The sequence below is a fragment of the Chionomys nivalis genome, chromosome 20 (assembly GCF_950005125.1).
Source record: "Chionomys nivalis chromosome 20, mChiNiv1.1, whole genome shotgun sequence".
NCBI lineage: Eukaryota > Metazoa > Chordata > Mammalia > Rodentia > Cricetidae > Chionomys > Chionomys nivalis.
Window position 1 is genome coordinate 40929377 of NC_080105.1, and position 18116 is coordinate 40947492.

An 18116-nucleotide genomic window follows, 5' to 3' on the forward strand; every position below is an offset into this window, starting at 1 on the left:
TCTTTAGACCCTCACAGTCGGACAACCCACAGCCATCCCGACCAACACCACAGGACAGGCGGCTCCTCGGACCTCCCCAGCCAAAAGGAGATGGCCCGCGCCTTCTGAGGCGGAAACCATGGGCTTGGTATAAGAGGGGCTGACGTGCTCGGGCCCACGCCGCAGCCTTAGGGCCTAACATCCGGGCCGCAGCTCACAGCGCGAGGCCTTCGCACCAGCCCCGCCGGAAGGCACGGCCGGAAGGGGCGGGCACTGCGCCCGGTGGGGCTTTCGCGCCATGGCTTCTCGCGGCGTCGTTGGCCTCTTCTTGCTCTCCGCTCTCCCTCTCTTGTGTCTGGAGCTCCGGCGCGGGATCCCGAGCCTCGGTAAGTGTTGTCTCCCCGCCTCTCAGCGCTCACGGCTCACCTGGGTGGTGCGTGCAGTTCCTTTCTGCCCATGGCGCCTCCGCGCGGCGTTGACTACAATTCCCAGAGTCCATCGCGCCCGCCCCTTTTCCGGAGCCCCCTCCATTTCATGGGAAATGGTCTCTTGGGCTCTGGCCAGGGTCTTCTTGGAAAAGGGGACAGATGCGAGCTGTTGCACTTCAGAGTGTGATGACAAGCCGGGCGGTGGTGGCGCACGCCTTTAATCCCAGCACTCGGGAGGCAGAGGCAGGCGGATCTCTGTGAGTTCGAGGCCAGCCTGGTCTACAGAGCTAGTTCCAGGACAGGCTCTAAAGTTACAGAGAAACCCTGTTTCGGGGGGAAAAAAAAAAAAAACCAGAGTGTGATGACAATGGGAAATAAATAGGCTGTTAGCATGGGGGCCTCCCGAGCATTGAGACTGAGTCGAGAAGCCGTCACCTGGAAAAGAGGGTGACGCGGAGGGGAATGTTCCAGGCGAAGCCCTTTGTGGCAAGCTCAAGGAATGGTAGAAGGGGAGCCCTCAAATAACATTTATTGAATCCTTATTCTAAGTCAGACACTGTTTGCAATCTCAGTCTCCATTACTGCTGGAAGGATTTGTAGGTACTGTTAGCGTAAAAACAAACACAACAACAAAAACCCACCCAAAAGAAAAACCAACTCTCACCCCAGAGGGACTAAGAGTTTATTTTAGAGTCAAATGTGAATGTCCGTGATTTTGGGACACAGATTTAGGGTACCGCAAATACCACATCCCACAGTTCCGTCAAGTTTTTGTAGTAACAGAAAATAACGTTATAAAACACTACAAATACATATTGGTAGGTCAGGGAACGGGGTTATTGTAATGTGTAGGGGAATCTCCCAGAGGCCTCAGGTGCTGACCACTTTCGAGGCTTTGCGTTGCTGGAAGCTTTCCCGTGGTAGCCATAGGACTTTAGATCATAGAGGTGGGCAATGAGTGGCTATTAAAGGGGCTCAGGATAGCCCAAGACGCTTTGTGATTAGTGTCTGGACCAGCACCGTTCCACAGTCTTAAGAAGTTCGGAGCTAATCATCATTTATTTATTTATTTATTTATTTATTTATTTTTTGGTTTTTCGAGACAGGGTTTCTCTGTGGTTTTGGAGTCTGTCCTGGAACTAGCTCTTGTAGACCAGGCTGGTCTCGAACTCACAGAGATCCGCCTGCCTCTGCCTCCCGAGTGCTGGGATTAAAGGCGTGCACCACCACCGCCCGGCTGCTAATCATCTTTTGTAAGGGGGCTTTTTTGGGGGAACTTGAGTCCACAGTACTGTTAAAGTTCTTATTCCACCTTTGAGAATGTTGTGACCTGCTGAGGAGGGCAGGTGGCTTCTTGGAGGTAGTTTGGTTTTGGTTTTTCTTTGTGTGTGTGTGACAGAGAAGTAAACTAGGTTTAAGGTTGGCCTGCAACTTGAAGAAGCATCCTACCTGAGGCCCCCCGGGTGTTGAGGTGATAGGTGTCAAACCATGCTTGGCTTACGCAGAGCTTTTTTTTTCTTTTTTAAATTTTATTTTTTTGTTTTGTTTTTCTGGCCCGTCCCCCCCACCAAGACAGGGTTTCTCTGTGTTTAGCTTTGGTGCCCTTCCTGGAACTAGCTCTTGTAGACCAGGCTGGCCTCGAACTCACAGAGATTCGCCTGCCTTGCTTCCCGAGTGCTGGGATTAAAGGTGTGCGCCACCACCGCCCGGCTACCCAGCACTTTTTTTAAAGGGTCATTCTGGATTCTGTGTGAAGATGCTTTGGGTGGAAACTAGAGTGGAAAGTAGTGAGGCAAGTTGGGGTTTCCCGTAGATAAGTAGTTATGCCGATGGCCTGGACCGGGATAACAGAATGAGTAGCAACTGTAGGCAGAGTTGGGATATAGATGAAATGGATGGAGTAGAAAAGATAGACCTCTTGGATGGATAGTCATGTTGTGTGGTCCCCCCCTTCTGCCTCCCTCCTTAATCCCCCACTGGGTTTCTTTGTGTAACAGCTTTAGCTATTGCGGAACTCACTCTGTAGACCAGGCTGACCTTGAACTCATAGAAAACCATCTGCCTCTGCCTCCCAAGTGCTGGGATTAAAGACGTACACCCCATGCCTTGCTCATATGCATCAGACGTTAATAATGTCCAAGCTAAACTCTGTTTCCTCCAGTCTTTCTCCTCATCAGCAAGGAGTCAGTGCCCAGAAACATATCTAGAGACAAGAAGTGAAAATAAAATGTTCTTCAAAAAGTTCTTGTGGATGCCCAGTGGTGGTGGCGCGCACCTTTAATCCCAGCACTTGAGAGGCAGAGGCAGAGGCAGAGGTGGATCTCTGTGAGTTCAAGGCCAGCCTGGTCCACAGAGTTCCTGGACAGCCAGGACGGTTACATAGAGAAAGCCTTTCTTTCTTTCTTTCTTTCTTTCTTTCTTTCTTTCTTTCTTTCTTTCTTTCTTTCTTTCTTTCTTTCTTTTTTGTATGCAGAAACCCTTTCTTGAAAAATAAAACAAACACAAAATTATCTTGGAGTATAACAAGACTTTTCGAGCTTTTTTTCTCTTTTTGAATATTTTCTGTGTGTGTATTGATATGAGTGCTAGCATGGGTTCATGGAAGTCAGAGGACAACCTTTTTTGAATCATTGATTTATTTGTATTCTATGTATATCGGTGTTTTGCCCACATTTTTGTCTGTGTGAGGGTGCTGGATCCCCTGGAACTGGAGTTACTGACAGCTGTGAGCTGCTTTGTGGGCGCTGGGAATTGAACCTGGGACTTCTGGAAGAGCAGCCAGTGTGCTCTTAACCCCTGAGGCATCGCTTCAGCCCAGCGGCAACTTTTGAAAGTCAGGTTTCTCCTTCAACCTTTCCGTGCGTTCTGAGGAATCAAACTAATTCAGATTGTCAGGCTTGTGAACCGAGCACTTTACCCTCGCTGGCCCAACGCGACTTTTATTTCAACAGCAGCAAGAACTCACACTGGTCACTGCAGAGTTGACCCACTCTTGTCTCTCCACTTTGCGCTAATATCTGAGTCACAAGTCAGTGAGAAGGTTGTCATCTTGGATTGTGGGATCTGCTTCTCATCAGCACTGACCTCCGGTAACTTGAGGTTAGAGACCACCTCAGATTTGTCTCTGTTTCTAGACCTTATCACAGTGGTTAAGAAAACTCAGCCAAGAGGTGGAGGAAATGCACCTGGCCTTCTGGTGGCGGGCCCCTACTTTGGGAAACTTCACTTAGCTCTGGAGCCCTTTGCTGTGAAGTGGCAACGGTTTTCTTTCCCATACACTCCCTCCTTGGTTTTCTTTCCCATACGCTCCCTCCTTGGTTTCTTGGTGATCTGGTGCTAATATTTATGTCCACTTTAGAAACTGCATCCTCCCAGTGCAGCGGCTGCAATGCTGGGCAGCTTCCCAGTAGAGCACCCTTCATGGCTAGTGTTACTCTACGGGTCTGTAATTCCTTCTTTAAATAGTCTTCAGCTGGGCTGGACAGATGGCTCAGTGGTTAAGAGCATTCTTCCAGAGGATCCAGGTTCAATTCCCAGCACCCACATGGCAGCTCACAGCTGTCTGCAACTCCACTTCCAGGGGATCCGACACCCTCACAGACATATATGACCGCAAAACACCAATGCAATGGAATAAAAATAAATAAATCATTAAAACCAAAAACTAAAAACTAGATAACCTTCAGTTAAAGGACCACTGGACCCAGACTTTATCATTGGGTAAAATGTTACTTATGTGTCTGCCAAACTTTAAAAATAAAAAGTAAAACCATTCTGGAATCAGGTTTCAGGGCCAAACAAAACCAACAACAGCCTCCTGAAAACTCAGGGTGAGTTTTGATCCTGCTGTACATCTCCTCCTAGCATTTAACAAACTGTATCACACAGACTGCTACTCTAAACATTTTCTATTTTTTCATGTTTTGAGATGGAGTTTCCCGAAACTCACTCTGTAGACCAGGCTGGCCTCAAACTCGCAGAGATCAGCCTGCCTCTGCCTTCCCCTAGCCCTGGAATAAAAGGTGTGTGCCCACCATGCCCGGCTGGTGCTCTTAATATTTTTGACAATTGAATGTTTGCCTAGGCTCTCAAAACAGTGTAGGACGTACTGAGTTGTTCCATGTCCTCCAGAGAAACACATAAGTAGTGATTCTACATGTAAACAGTAAGTGCCAGGAACTAGAGAAACAATGGCGCAGTGCTGGCCGGAGAAAGAATTTGGTGTTTTAGCGACTAGGCAGGAGTGCATGGCTCAGCGGAGAAAAGTATTCTAAGAAGACAGGTGGCTAAGGCCCGGAACCAGATAAGTAAAGAAGCAAATAGGCATTTTGGGCCAGCAGGATGCGCCACTGGTAATGGTGCTTCCTGCCAAGCTCGTGTCCAGAGTTGGATTCCTGAAACCCATGTGGAGGAAAGAGAGAACTGAGTCTTGGAAGTTGTCCTCTGACCTCAGGTGCTTGGGAAGATTCACTCTGCCCAACCCCCAGTGCCCCAAATGACCAATTCTTGAAAAATAAATGTAGTCTTTTGTTTTTCGAGACAGGGTTTCTCTGTGGTTTTGGAGCCTGTCCTGGAACTAGCTCTTGTAGACCAGGCTGGTCTCGAACTCACAGAGATCCGCCTGCCTCTGCCTCCCAAGTGCTGGGATTAAAGGCGTGCGCCACCACCGCCCGGCTCATTTTTTTGAATAACTATTATTTATTTAATTATATATACAGTGTTCTGTCTGCATGTATGCCTGCATGCCAGAAGAGGGCACCAGAAATTATTACAGATGGCTGTGAACCACCACGTGGGTGCTGGGGATTGAACTCAGGACCTCTGGAAGAACAGTCAGTGCTCTTAACCTCTGGGCCATCTCTCCAACCCCATGGAATGACTATCTAAAATAGTACTGGAATTGGACAAGACACTACTGTCAATCTTATTTATAAGCAAGTCAAATCTTATGCATTACTAATTCTCATAATATTTATAATACAGCTGAACACTGTCTTCTTAAAACAGGATGTTTCTTCAGAATTATTTTCTGTTTGTTGTGGCCGTGACGGCCAGGTTGAATTGTAGGCCCAAGAGGCTCAGGAAGAGTCAGCACCCACATTCGTTAGCATCTCCTGTGCTCTCTGGGGCAAACAGTCCTTTATTTATTATTAGGAGCAAGGAGAGTGAGAATTTTTCAAAGAAAAATGTTTCTTTTCAACTTTTCTTTCTAAGGAATTAAAGATCTCCTCTTGCTGAGTGGCCGGGTATTCCTGTTGCTTGCTCTGCTGACCCTCGTCATTTCTGTGGCCACCTCCTGGTTTAACTCACCTAAACCTTCCCGAGTTCACATCAAAGGTAGGTTTATTACTCATGTTACCTTTACATTTTTTTTTACTCAAAAAATAAAAAGTAACCTTTTCTACTCAAATTTCATCCTTTTGTTTATTCCACAATAAGAACTATTTGACCATCAATTTACGATGTGTCATGTCCAGTGAGAATCTGCTCTCTCCTTCCTTTGTGTGGGCTCTGGGGGTGGAGCTAAGGTCTTAAGGGTTTGGCAGTAAGGTCTTTACCCACTGAGCTGTCTCGCCACCCTTAGTGCCATGGCATAGAGAGACGGCAGTGAGTAAGAGCACGTGCTCTTCCAGAGGACCTGAGCTCTGTGTCCCACACCCACGTGGTTTCTCACAGCTGTCTGTAATGCTAGCTCCTGGGGATCAGACATCCTTTTCTGGCCTCCATGGGCACTGCACGGATGTAGTACACATGTCATACACATGTAGTACATGTCATACACATGAAATTAAAAACAAAGCCAAACAAAACAAAAAGCCGTATTCTATGTGGCCTTAATACAGATTACTTTAAAAACTAAGCGGCCCAGTAATGAATTTGTTTTTGTTTTTTAAGATAGGGTGTTCTGTAACCCAAGCTGTCTTGGTACTTCCTACATTGCTAAGGATGACTTTGAACTTTTAATCTTCTTGCCTTCTTCCCCTGACTGCTGAGATCACAGCGTGTACCAACAAGCCTGGTCATACGTGTTACCTAGCGTTTTGTGTGTGCTAGGCAAGTACTCTACTAAGCAGGCTACACCCTCAGCCTCTGTAGTTTATTGCTATTAAAATATAAATAAATACAATGGGTGGTATAAATTAAAGCCTTTTTTTTAAAAAAAAAGATTTACTTATTTATTATGTATACAGTGTTCTGCCTATATGTCTGCCTGTAGGCCAGAAGAGGGCACCAGATCTCATTACAGGTAGTTGTGAGCTACCATATGGTTGCTGGGAATTGAACTCAGGACCTCTGGAAGAAGGAGCAGTGGTCTTAACTGCTGAGCCATCTCTCCAACCCTAAATTAAAGTCTTTTCACGTTAACCAAGCCAAAAAAAAAAAAACCATAATTGCAAAAGATTATTCAACCCCATAATATAAGATAACATGGGTGCTTTGGGGATTCTCAATCATAGATTTTGTATTTTCTCTGCTTTGATCTCTTAAACTTCAGAGTACTCAATTTGGAAATTCAGCAAGAACATTGTAACTTCCATTAGGGATTTTTTTTTTTTTTTTTTTTTTTTTAATTTGTAGGAGCCGAGCTCTGGGTATATCCATTAGGGATTTTATGTGAGTTGTATTTCCAGGGTGTATGTGACCTCAGCATGTGTTCCCTGGTTTCAGTCCTTAACACCCTCAAAAGAAAAATCAAATAAAAAAGTCAAAGTGTGTTGCTGTGGAGAAGACAGTTTGCTGCTATGCTGCTCCACCAGCCCGAGGTCCGCTGTTTATAAATATGGAAATGTGCCTTGTGGTCCCTGCCCTCAGAAATGGTTCATTCGCATTATTTGAGTGTGAGTCACGAGGCTCAGTTATGGGTTGATAGGTTACTGACATAATCTTCACTGAAGGCTGATGCTACATAATATGTAATATAAAAATGTGTTCAGGCTGGGTATGGTGGCCCAAGCTGCTGTCATCATAGTGTTTGGGGAGCTGAGGCAGCAGGATATCCAGTTATAGGCCAGTCAGGGCTACAGAGAGAAATTTGTTAATTTGTTATATATAATAATAAATGTTTATGAATTGTTTCAGAACAAAATTTTTGCTTGGCAGTGGTGGTGCACATCTTTCATCCCAGCACTTGGGAGGAGGAGGCAGGCGGATGGATCTCTGTGAGTTCGAGGCCAGCCTGGTCTATAAGAGCTAGTTCCAGGACAGGCTCCAAAGCTGCAGAGAAACCCTGTTTCAAAAAAAAACAAAAAAACAAAACAAACAAAAAACCTTTTATTGGATAGAGTTCATAGGCAAATGACTTTGTTTTTGCTGGTTGAATGTACCTCATTTTCATTATTTGAAAAAAATATGTGTGCCTTTAAATGTTCAAATGTAGTCTTTTAACATGTTAAAAATCTATAGATTAGTTTTTAGAGAAAATGTATTTGATTCTTTGATGCCTGAGAATGAAAAAGTCCTTTTATGTTTTGGTGTCAGAAGGAGAAGAGAATGAGAAAAGGCAACGACTCGTGAGGAAAAAGCAACAGGAGGCTCAGGGTGAGCAGGTAAGGCTCGGCCCTCAGGACGCCTGTGGGTGCTGTCTTGCTGTGTCTGTGCTCAGAGGTCTTTGTGTGAACGGTTACTGGTGTCTAATTCACGGGGCCTAAGATGGTGCCCTCCCTCCTTCTCTGAGACAAGCTTTCTTGTATTGCAGGCTGACCTTGAATTTAGAAAGTGACTAAGGCTGACCCTGGATACTGTTCTTCTGCCTCCTCTCGCTAAATGCCGACCCTTTAAAATTAGAATTAAAAATCCTTATTAATTACATTATATTCTTGTGTCTGTGTGGGTCCCAGGGTTTGAACTCTGGCGGGATATCAGGCTTGATGGCAGGAGCCTTTATCACTTTGACAGTTGCGTTTGCCTTGACCACTGTTTTTTTTTTTTTTTTTTTTTTTTTTTTGTGGGTTTTCGAGACAGGGTTTCTCTGTGGTTTTGGAGTCTGTCCTGGAACTAGCTCTTGTAGACCAGGTTGGTCTCAAACTCAGAGATCCGCCTGCCTCTGCCTCCCGAGTGCTGGGATTAAAGGCGTGCGCCCGGCCCCTTGACCACTGTTGTAGCCAATGTTGGCCATGACTTCAGGATCCTCCTGCCTCAGTTCATCAGCCAGAGTGCTGAGATCAAAGGTGTGTATCACCATGCCCAGAACATCCTTGTTTTACATGTGTAATTTTTTTTGTTATCTCGGAGTCTTGATGACTGTTCTGTTGCTGTGAAGAGATACTGTGACGGCCATGGCAACTCCTATGATTGAAAGCATTTAACTGGGGCTGGCTTACAGTTTCAGAGGCTTAGTCCATGATCATCATGGCGGGGAGCATGGTGTCAGGGAAGTGTGGTGCTGTAGAAGTAGCTGAGAGGTTTTTAATCTTGATCTCGGAGCGGGCAGAGTGAGAGAAGCTGGACCTGGCATGGGCTTTTGAAACCTCACAGCTCACCCGCACTGACACACTGCCTCCAATGAGGCCACACCTCCTAGGGTGACTAAATATTCAAATTTATGATTCTATCTTAGGGTCACTGTTGTGGTGATCAAACACTATGGCCACAGCACCTCTTATAAAGGAAAGCATTTAACTTGCTTACAGGTTCAGAGGTTCAGTCCATTGTCATCATGGTGGGAAAGCATGGCAGCACGCAGGCAGACATGGTGCTGGAGAGGGAGCTGAGAGTCCTACGTCCTGATCAGCAGGCTGCAGGACAAAAGAGTCTGGGCCTGGCTTGAGCTTCTGAATTGTTCACAGCCCATCCCCAGCGACATACCTCCTCCCACAAGACCTAATAGTGCACTGTAATAGTGCCACCCCTAGTGACTAAGCATCCAGATCCGTGACCCTGTGGGGCCGTTCCTATTAAAACCACCACAGAGCCTATGGAGCCATTCTTATTCAAACTGCCACAAGTTTCAGGCCTTGCTCTTGACTCATGACTTTATAGACAATGTGAACAGTGTAGTAAGAACACCTTTTTTCTTGGACAGGCCAGCAGATATGTACAGAATGTTTTAAAACCTCAGCAGGAAATGAAATTGAAGAGACTAGAAGAACGGTTTTATCAAATGACAGGCGAAACCTGGAAGTTAACTACGGGCCACAAACTCGAGGTGGGAAATGCTGGTTTCATAGTTTGAATTTTATTATTTGTTTCTTGGTGGTGGTGTGTGTCTGTAGACCAGACTGGCCTTGAACTCACAACGATCCGCCTCCGACTCCAGAATGCTGGGATCAAAGATGTGTGCCACCACTGCCCAGTGCGGTTCTTAGAAGGCTAGATGAGGAAGTAAGGAGTTACTGAGCCTGTATTTGAAAACTCCATTAGTGTTTGGTTGATACCCCGTGAGGCCTGCTCTTTTCCGAGGCAAAATGTGGGGGTGGGGACTGGGAGTAGTGGAGGGGGGGGTTGCAGTTGGGATGTATGAGAGAAGAATAAATAAAAATGAAAAAAGAAACTTCCTCCTTAAATTTTGTGACTGAGGAGGAAGTTTTGGTAAGGTATGCTAGTCGCTTTAGAGAACACCTTAAGGAATTATTTTTGTCCATTTTCACAGAAGTTAGTCCGCTCTGGTTGGAGGGTGTGGAGGACAGAGCAGAGGCTGTAGCATGGAAGGCAAGGGTGTATTCAAGGACGTCAGGTCAGACAGAGAGCTCCAGGGACTTGTTCCCAGTATCCTGTTTCCTCCGCTTCAGCCCACTCCCCATCTCTCCACACTTCCCAATAAGTCATCCTATTCTGGATCCATTGGCATCCTTTTTTATGTCATGGGATTGTTCAGAGACACTTGGAGGCGGGCTTTACTAATCCTGTGGAGATGTATCCAGGTGGCCAGTGGAGCCACTGCAGTATATGATACCATAAAGTGTAAGGCGCTGCAGTAGGTAATAGTGTAAAGTGTAAGGTTGCAGTAGGTAATAGTGTAAAGTGTAAGGTTGCAGTAGGTAATAGTGTAAAGTGTAAGGCGCTGCAGTAGGTAATAGTGTAAAGTGTAAGGTTGCAGTAGGTAATAGTGTAAAGTGTAAGGCGCTGCAGTAGGTAATAGTGTAAAGTGTAAGGTTGCAGTAGGTAATAGTGTAAAGTATAAGGTTGCAGTAGGTAATAGTGTAAAGTGTAAGGCGCTGCAGTAGGTAATAGTGTAAAGTGTAAGGTTGCAGTAGGTAATAGTGTAAAGAATAAAATGTTGTACTTTCTGGAATACTTTGCCTTTTAGAGTGAAGAGTTACTGTGTAGGTTGAGTCCAAATTAGAAAACCTGGATGTTTAATAGAACATTATATTTATACTCTGATTATATTTAGCTATGGATGTTTTGGAGTCACATACTGAGACATTTTTTTACATACATGTTGTTATGTGACTTCCTTGGGAGACTAAAGCAAGTGCCTACTCACCCGAGATAAGGGTGTGAGCGAGTGACCAAGGAAATGACTCCATCAGTCTAGTGTGGTGAGCCAGTGACTTACAGGAGTGGAGGCGAGCACCTCCGCCCAGGAGAACAGCCAGCTGCATCCAGTCACTCAAAAGCTGGTGGTTCCCCGGCGACTGGACGCTTGCAAGGCCAAGATGCCGAGGTTCAGGGCCAGCCTGGACTCCATGCTGGCCAGCCAGGGCTGCCTCCCAAGTTCTGTACCAAAACACAAACCAGAACCAAGAGGAGCAGGGCCTTGTCAGTGCTTCTTAGCTGGGAAATGGGGATGGGACGATGGGGCCTTGGAGCTAGATAAAGGCAGGTTCCGGAGCTCATTAGGCCTCTTCTTGTGTGTTAGCTTTCTGCATCTAAAAATGACAGAGTTAAAAAAAACTAACTATTATGAATTGTCTAGTTGACAGAACACGCCTCTTTAGAATTGTATGGTTGTTTTTGACCAGGGGGATGAAGATTTGGTGCTTGGAAATTCGAGCCAGACATCTTTTGAAACAGCAAACAGGGAAGCAGCCAGAAGACGGAACTTGCCCAAGCTTTTAACTGAAGTCTCACCACCTGCTCCACAGCCCGCCAAGAAGGAGGTTTGTGCACATCCCTCACTGAGTGTGTTCTCTGGAGAGGTGGCTACTAAAGAGGAAGAGGATGGCTTTTCACACAGATGCTGTCTTAGCACCTTGCAGAGGGTCAGCTGCACAGATCCTTGGTCCTGTTTAATAACAAAAGCCTGGACCAAATTTAGAGGAAAGCTAGAAGATAAATGATGGTGTAGAGATGGAAAGGACAGTGCTCACGGAGGGAGTATTTCTCCTGGGGGTCTGCAGACGGGCTGTGTGTCCTGAGAGTGGTTACACCGTCTACAGGCTGGATACCCTCATTTGACATGCCTGTGGTCACAAGTATTTCAGATTTTAGGATATTTTCATGTATATATTGAGATACTGGGATAGGGCACAAGTATAAACACATTAATTTCTATATGCCTTATTTACATAAAATGAAGAAGTTTAGTCAATGTCTCTAAGTTTTCTGTGCATATGGCATGGAATTATGTTTCTGCCTCCCAGGTGCTGGTACGACAGCCTGCACTGCAACCGAGGCTTTTCCTGTTTCTTTAAATAGTGCATTTTTACATAATATCCTAGAACATCTTAAAAGACAGATTTTAGGGAAGCATGCTGGCGGTTGATTGCAGGGCCTGGTGCATGCTAGGCAAGCACTCGATAACTGGGCTGCCTCTCCCAGTGTGAACTCCCTCTCTCTTATTTATTTATTTTTAAATTTTTTTTTTAAAACTTGGTTTATTTACTTATTATGTACACAGTGTTCAGCCTCCATGCCTGCAGGCCAGAAGAGGGCACCAGACCCCATTACAGATGGTTGTGAGCCACCATGTGGGTGCTGGGAATTGAACTCAGGACCTCTGGAAGAGCAGTCAGTGCTCTTAACCTCTGAGCCATCTCTCCAGCCCCTCTTATTTATTTATTATTATTTTTTTTTTTTTGGTTTTTCGAGACAGGGTTTCTCTGTAGCTTTTGAAGCCTGTCCTGGAACTAGCTCTTGTAGACCAGTAGACCAGGCTGGCCTCGAACTCCCAGAGATCCGCCTGCCTCTGCCTCCCGAGTGCTGGGATTAAAGGCGTGCGCCACCACTGCCCGGCTCTTATTTATTTTTTGAGACAGAATTTGAGATTAAAAAAATATATGTATTTGCTGTATGTGAGCATACATGAGACTGTCAAGGCTTGAGTACAACCTATGGGAAATCATTTCTTTGGGGATTGAACCCAGGTTGTCAGCAGGTGTCTTAGTGTTCTGTTGCTGTGAAGAGACACCATGACCATGCAACTCTTTGGGTTTCTCTGTACAGCCCTGACTGTCCTGAAACTTACTCTGTAGACCAGACTGATGGTGAATTCACTGAGATCTGCCTGGCTCTGCCTCTGGAGTGCTGGGATTAAAGGTGTGTGCCACCACACCCAGCTCTATTGTAAACTTTAAAAAACTTGTATAAAAATTACAGTAGTAGCCGGGCGGTGGTGGCGCACGCCTTTAATCCCAGCACTCGGGAGGCAGAGGCAGGTGGATCTCTGTGAGTTCGAGACCAGCCTGGTCTACAAGAGCTAGTTCCAGGACAGGCTCCAAAGCCACAGAGAAACCCTGTCTCGAAAAACCAAAAAAAAAAAAAAAAAAAAAAAAAAAAATTACAGTAGTAATTGTGTGTGAATAGATGTACACACATGCAACAGTCAGGATAACTTTGCAGAAGTGGCTTCTCTTTTTCCACCATGTGGGTCCTAGGAATCAAATCAAATCAGCTTTAATCGCATCACCAGACAGACCTCACTGTGAATGTTTTATAGAGGTCTATACAAAGAAGCCTTTTAAACCGAGATGCATGGAACCTACTGCAGAGGACTCTTAAGAGTTCTCACTTCTTGGAAATGTTTTTTACTTTCCTTTCACTAACACACAGCTTTCTTTAGGTTCCTGATTTACCTGACGAACCATCAGAAACAGCTGAGGAGGTACGTTTCTCGTCTCCATTTCCTTTGATGTCACCAGGTAGGTAAGTCCTACTGCCCCTGGGTTTAGAGAGAAGAGCAGGTTCCCGCGGCTGACTCGGAGTCATGTCTCTGAGGATGGCATCCGTCTCAGCCGAGAGCTGCTGTGGGAGGCAGTCTGCTGAGCTGTCTTGTAGAGCACACCCACTTTAGGCGGAGAGGGTATGGACCAGTAAGTCCGCGCTTACCACAGAACAGTAGCATTGAGACGGGCGGGTGGCTTCACCCTGGTCCCCATTTAAGCTGAAACTGCAGCTGCGTGTGCATTTAAAGAGTGGTTCACTGTTGCTGGGCTGGGGTGGGACAGATAGCCCACCTGCCTCGTCATGGAGGGAGCCTGTCTTGTTTTCTGCCATTGGCCATCCTAGTTATAGGTGATCGTCTGATGCAGGGGGACCACGTGTCTTTAGAGCCATGAAGTTACTGGGCAAAATGTCCAGAAAGAGAACTGCCCGTGTCCTGTTTTGTGAAGTTCGGCGTCCTTAGAGTCCTCAAAAAAAAAAACAGGTTTTGAAACAGTCATGCAGCTAATAGTCTGTTTTCTCAACACATTTGTAACATTTAAGTTTGGAACTTTGTATATCTTAGGAAAATCTGAAAGTTATTCACAGGTAAAAGACAACTGAAGAAAGCAATCCACTGCTTTCAGGGGAGCATTGGAGTTCCTGTCCGGACTTTTGTTCTTGAGTTATAAGGCTTGCTTTGTAGTTCAGACTGACCTCAAATTTGCAATCTTCTTGATTCAGCTCCTGTGTGGCTTACCTGAATATTTGTATTCTCCAGGTAGTTACTGTTGCCCTTCGATGCCCAAGTGGGCGTGTTTTGAGGAGGAGATTTTTGAAGTCTTGGAATTCACAGGTGAGGAAATGAAATATTGACTTATCAAATTTGTCAATAGTGTGTTCAAATGTAGTGGGATCTGTTACCACATAGACAATGTGGATATTCTGCATTGCATAAGGTTTGATAATTTCTTTGAATTGTGATCTCTACATTTGTATTTTTTCCTATTTTTTCTTCCTTTTTAGTGTTAAGGATAGTATAAGGAGTCTTCCTCTGTCCCATGGCCAGCTCCCAAATAAACAACACAGAGACTTAATAACAATAAAGCTTCAGCTGATAGGCTTGTTACTAACTAGCTCTTACAACTGAAATTAACCCATTTTTACCAATCTACGTTTTGTCTTTATTGCCTTTACTTTGTACTGCCCATGCTGCTTCCCCTGTATCTGCTTCTTCCCAGCATCCTGTGTGCCTGAAAATCCTGCCTAACTATTAGCCACTCATCTTTTTATTAACCCAATCAGAATGACACATCTTTAGTGTACAAAAAGATTTTCCACAACACAGTAGATTTAAGGCTTCAAGCAGGCATTCTCTTACTGAGCTATATTTCCTTGGTTGTTTAATTACATGTTAGCTGGTGGGGAAAATGGTGGTTTTAAGCCCAGGGTAGCCTAGAACTCACCGTGTAGTCAAGGCTGGACTGAACTGTGTCAGCTTCTCAAATGCTTAGATTGCAGGCAATGAGATACTACACCTGGCAGCCTGTTTTAAAAATAGTCATATTGGGGCTGCTGGTATAAGAGTGCAGTCCTCCTACCTTGGGGGTTATGCATGACACCTGGAAGGATTGAGTTTGGAGCCAGTTAGACCCTGACTCAGAACCACCACCAACAGAAAGAGGTTTTTGTTTGTTGAGACAGGGTTTCTCTGTAGCCCTGGCTGTCCTGGAATTTACTTAGTAGACCAGGCTGACCTCAAACTCTTGGAGATCTACCTGCCTCTGCCTCCCAAGTGCTGGCATTAAATAAAGGCGTGTGCCACCATGCCTGGCAGAAAGATGTAATGTTGGAAGTATAAACTTAGTGGCAGAACGAGTGCTTAGCATGTGCGAAAGACGTGTGTTCAATTCCTACGCTTCTAATGTCTTAATTAAAATTATTACATATTTATTATATAGACAAGGCATTATTTGATACTTTGGTCCCTTGGAACATTATATCTTTGTCATGTGTCTGTTTTTTGTTGTTGAGACACAAGATCTTGCTGTTGCCTGGGCTGGTCTCAATCCCTGTAACTTTTGGTTCCTGTAGTCTTCCAGCTACAGTTTGAGTAGCTGGGACTACAGCTGTATAGAAATACATCCAACTTATTTTTCTTTTCAAAGCAGAACATGCTTTAACAGTTCATGTTTTGAGGCAAATGAGCTTTCAAAAGGATCTGAAAATTTTTATGCCTACTTTTTTCTTTTTTGTGGTGCTGGACTTTGAACCCAGTGTGTAGATGGTAATCTTTATGGATAGTTACAGGGATGGCCCACAGTAAGTTGGACTTTGTCTCAGGGGCCCAAATATGTCTCTTTTGACAAAGCTCCTTTATGATTTTGATGTGTTCTGTTGACTTAGATTTTGATTCAAATTTTTTGTTTCCAAATGTTTTTTGTTCTCAACATTTCATTGAATATTCTCCATCCCCTACTTAGGGATGAGGCTCTGTTACTACTGTGTTGGTATGCCTGCACTCTCTCTCAAATGAAGGCATTCAAGATTATTCATGTCTCCAAACTCATGATGTACTGCTCTTCCTTAAAGTCTAGACAGTTTCTTTGAAGATGTGGAAAGTACTTCTCATTCCTCAGGACATGATTACAGAGTGACAGAACAGTTTAATGTCACATTGAGACAGATTCTGTAGGAACCTTTAGTCTAATACTAAAGTCTTTTTTCTTCTAGGTCTTATTTGACTGGATGATGAAAATTGGGTACCACAAATCCCTATACAGCCTTTCCACTTCCTTTCCCAGACGACCTCTGGAAGCGGACGGAGGCTTGTCACTGGAGGACATAGGGATAACTGTGGACACTGTACTTAATGTGGAAGAGAAAGGACAGAGTGGCCAGTAAAATCAGAACTACCTGTTGTCCTTCAAGTCGTTGTATGACCTCACTGGCAGCGTTCACATTAAAGGCATGATGCTGTACGTTGTGCTCTTGTTCATAGGAGCATACCTACACACAATGGAAGAGGATTGCTTGATTTGGAAAGCTTTGTGGACTGTACCATCTTACAACAAGGTAAAAAGGATGTAAGACATCTGATAGGTCTGAGCCAGGCAAGGGGGCACATGCCTCCTGGAAAGTCTGAGTTAGACCGTCTTAAACCAACTAGCTGATAAAGAACTGTGATTTCTGCTTCTTGAATCTACAGTATTTAACAATTCAGCCAAACCCTTCAAATCTTCAAGTGGGAATACTGATTCCACTGTATTTCTAAAAACTTAAAAAAAAGACTTTAAAGAAATTTCAGAGTGGACTGATTCTATGTAATTGTGACCTAAATCTGAGGGTGAAGTTTTTGCCACAGGAACTTTGGGGAACACACTTTTACTGGAAGTCAGAGTTTGAGCTTATTTTTGCTCTCAAAGTTTTTGACAACAGCTGTGGCTACAAGCTAGAGATTCTGACCAATTAGTTTTTTGGGTGTAGAGGTGAATCTGCTCTACCTGGACCAAAGGTCAGAGAATTCAAGTCTGTTCCTTCTATCATGTTAATAAAGTCTGTTGCTCCTCCTCCTCCCCTGTTAGAAAATAAACGAGGCGGATTCAGTATCCACTGAATGTCCCTCCTGATGCTGTTCTGTGTTTGCCTTTTATATCTCTCTTCCTTTTACTTAATAACCCTAATCCTCATGCTCTTACCTGAAACGCATGAGAAGCTGGTCTTTGACAGTATCTGGAGTGTGAGCTGTTACCCTTAGAGTCTGTCTTCAGAGATCTTTCTTAACCTTTGATATTTTGGAGATGGGTTCTCACAGAGTCCGGGGTGATCTTGAACTCTCCTGGATCCACCTGTTCCCCATCCCAAGTGCTAGGATTACAGGCATAAACCACTGCTCCCAGTCTATGAAGTGGTAGGATTTCAGTATGCCCAGCATAAATCACTGCTCCCAGTCTATGAAGTGGCAGGATTTCAGTATGCCCAGCAGAGTCTACACTAACTACACTCCAGCCCCATATTTCCTATCTTTCAGTTTCCAAGCTACCCAAGTCTTTGCTTTTGGCGTTTGTCTTAATCACTCTACAGCTAGATTTAGAGAGGCTATAGCTGGTATTCATGACCTTGGAATAGTAACCATCACTGCTGATCTGAACTCAGATCAGTTCATTACTATTTCTAGGTTAAGGGAGATAACCTGTCTTGGCTTTTAAAGTTTCTTGTTTATTTAGTCTATTTATTAAAGCAGTCAGTCCAAATTTTGTACTTAAAATTATAAACAAATCAACACAAACCACCCAATGAAATGTTTAGAAATGTAAAAAATAACTCTTTAATGGTCTAAAAATTATCAGCAAAGATTCGATTTTGTTCTGCTTCTAAATGTAAACTATAAACAAACATTGTATAACCTAGACCTGAATATAAGGCCTGCAGTGAGCACCTGTAAGCTCAGTCAGTAGAGCTGCTTCTTTTTATTACACATCAGATGTCTGTGGCACGGCAGGTGCCCCACACTGTAATCCTAGCACTCGGGAGGTAGAATCAGAAGAACCAAGAGCTCAAGCTCATCTGAACTATATGAGACCATCTCAAAAGCCAAAAGTAAATGAAAAAACCATCAACCACAGTCTTGAGTATTTGTATCAAGCTTTAAAATGCAGTGCTTCCATTTAATGCATACCACAGTTA

General features: G+C 44.5%; 1 protein-coding gene across 1 annotated transcript; it reads left to right on the forward strand.

The window, feature by feature from the left end:
* Positions 1–237: 237 nt before the first annotated feature.
* Positions 238–17056, forward strand: Ubxn8 (UBX domain protein 8). Its single transcript, XM_057753145.1, has 8 exons — positions 238–365; positions 5622–5744; positions 7887–7954; positions 9430–9552; positions 11312–11449; positions 13351–13392; positions 14212–14286; positions 16164–17056. Exons 1-8 carry the CDS (start codon positions 278–280, stop codon positions 16332–16334), a joined length of 828 nt encoding a protein of 275 aa, XP_057609128.1. The 5' UTR covers positions 238–277; the 3' UTR covers positions 16335–17056.
* Positions 17057–18116: the final 1060 nt, after the last annotated feature.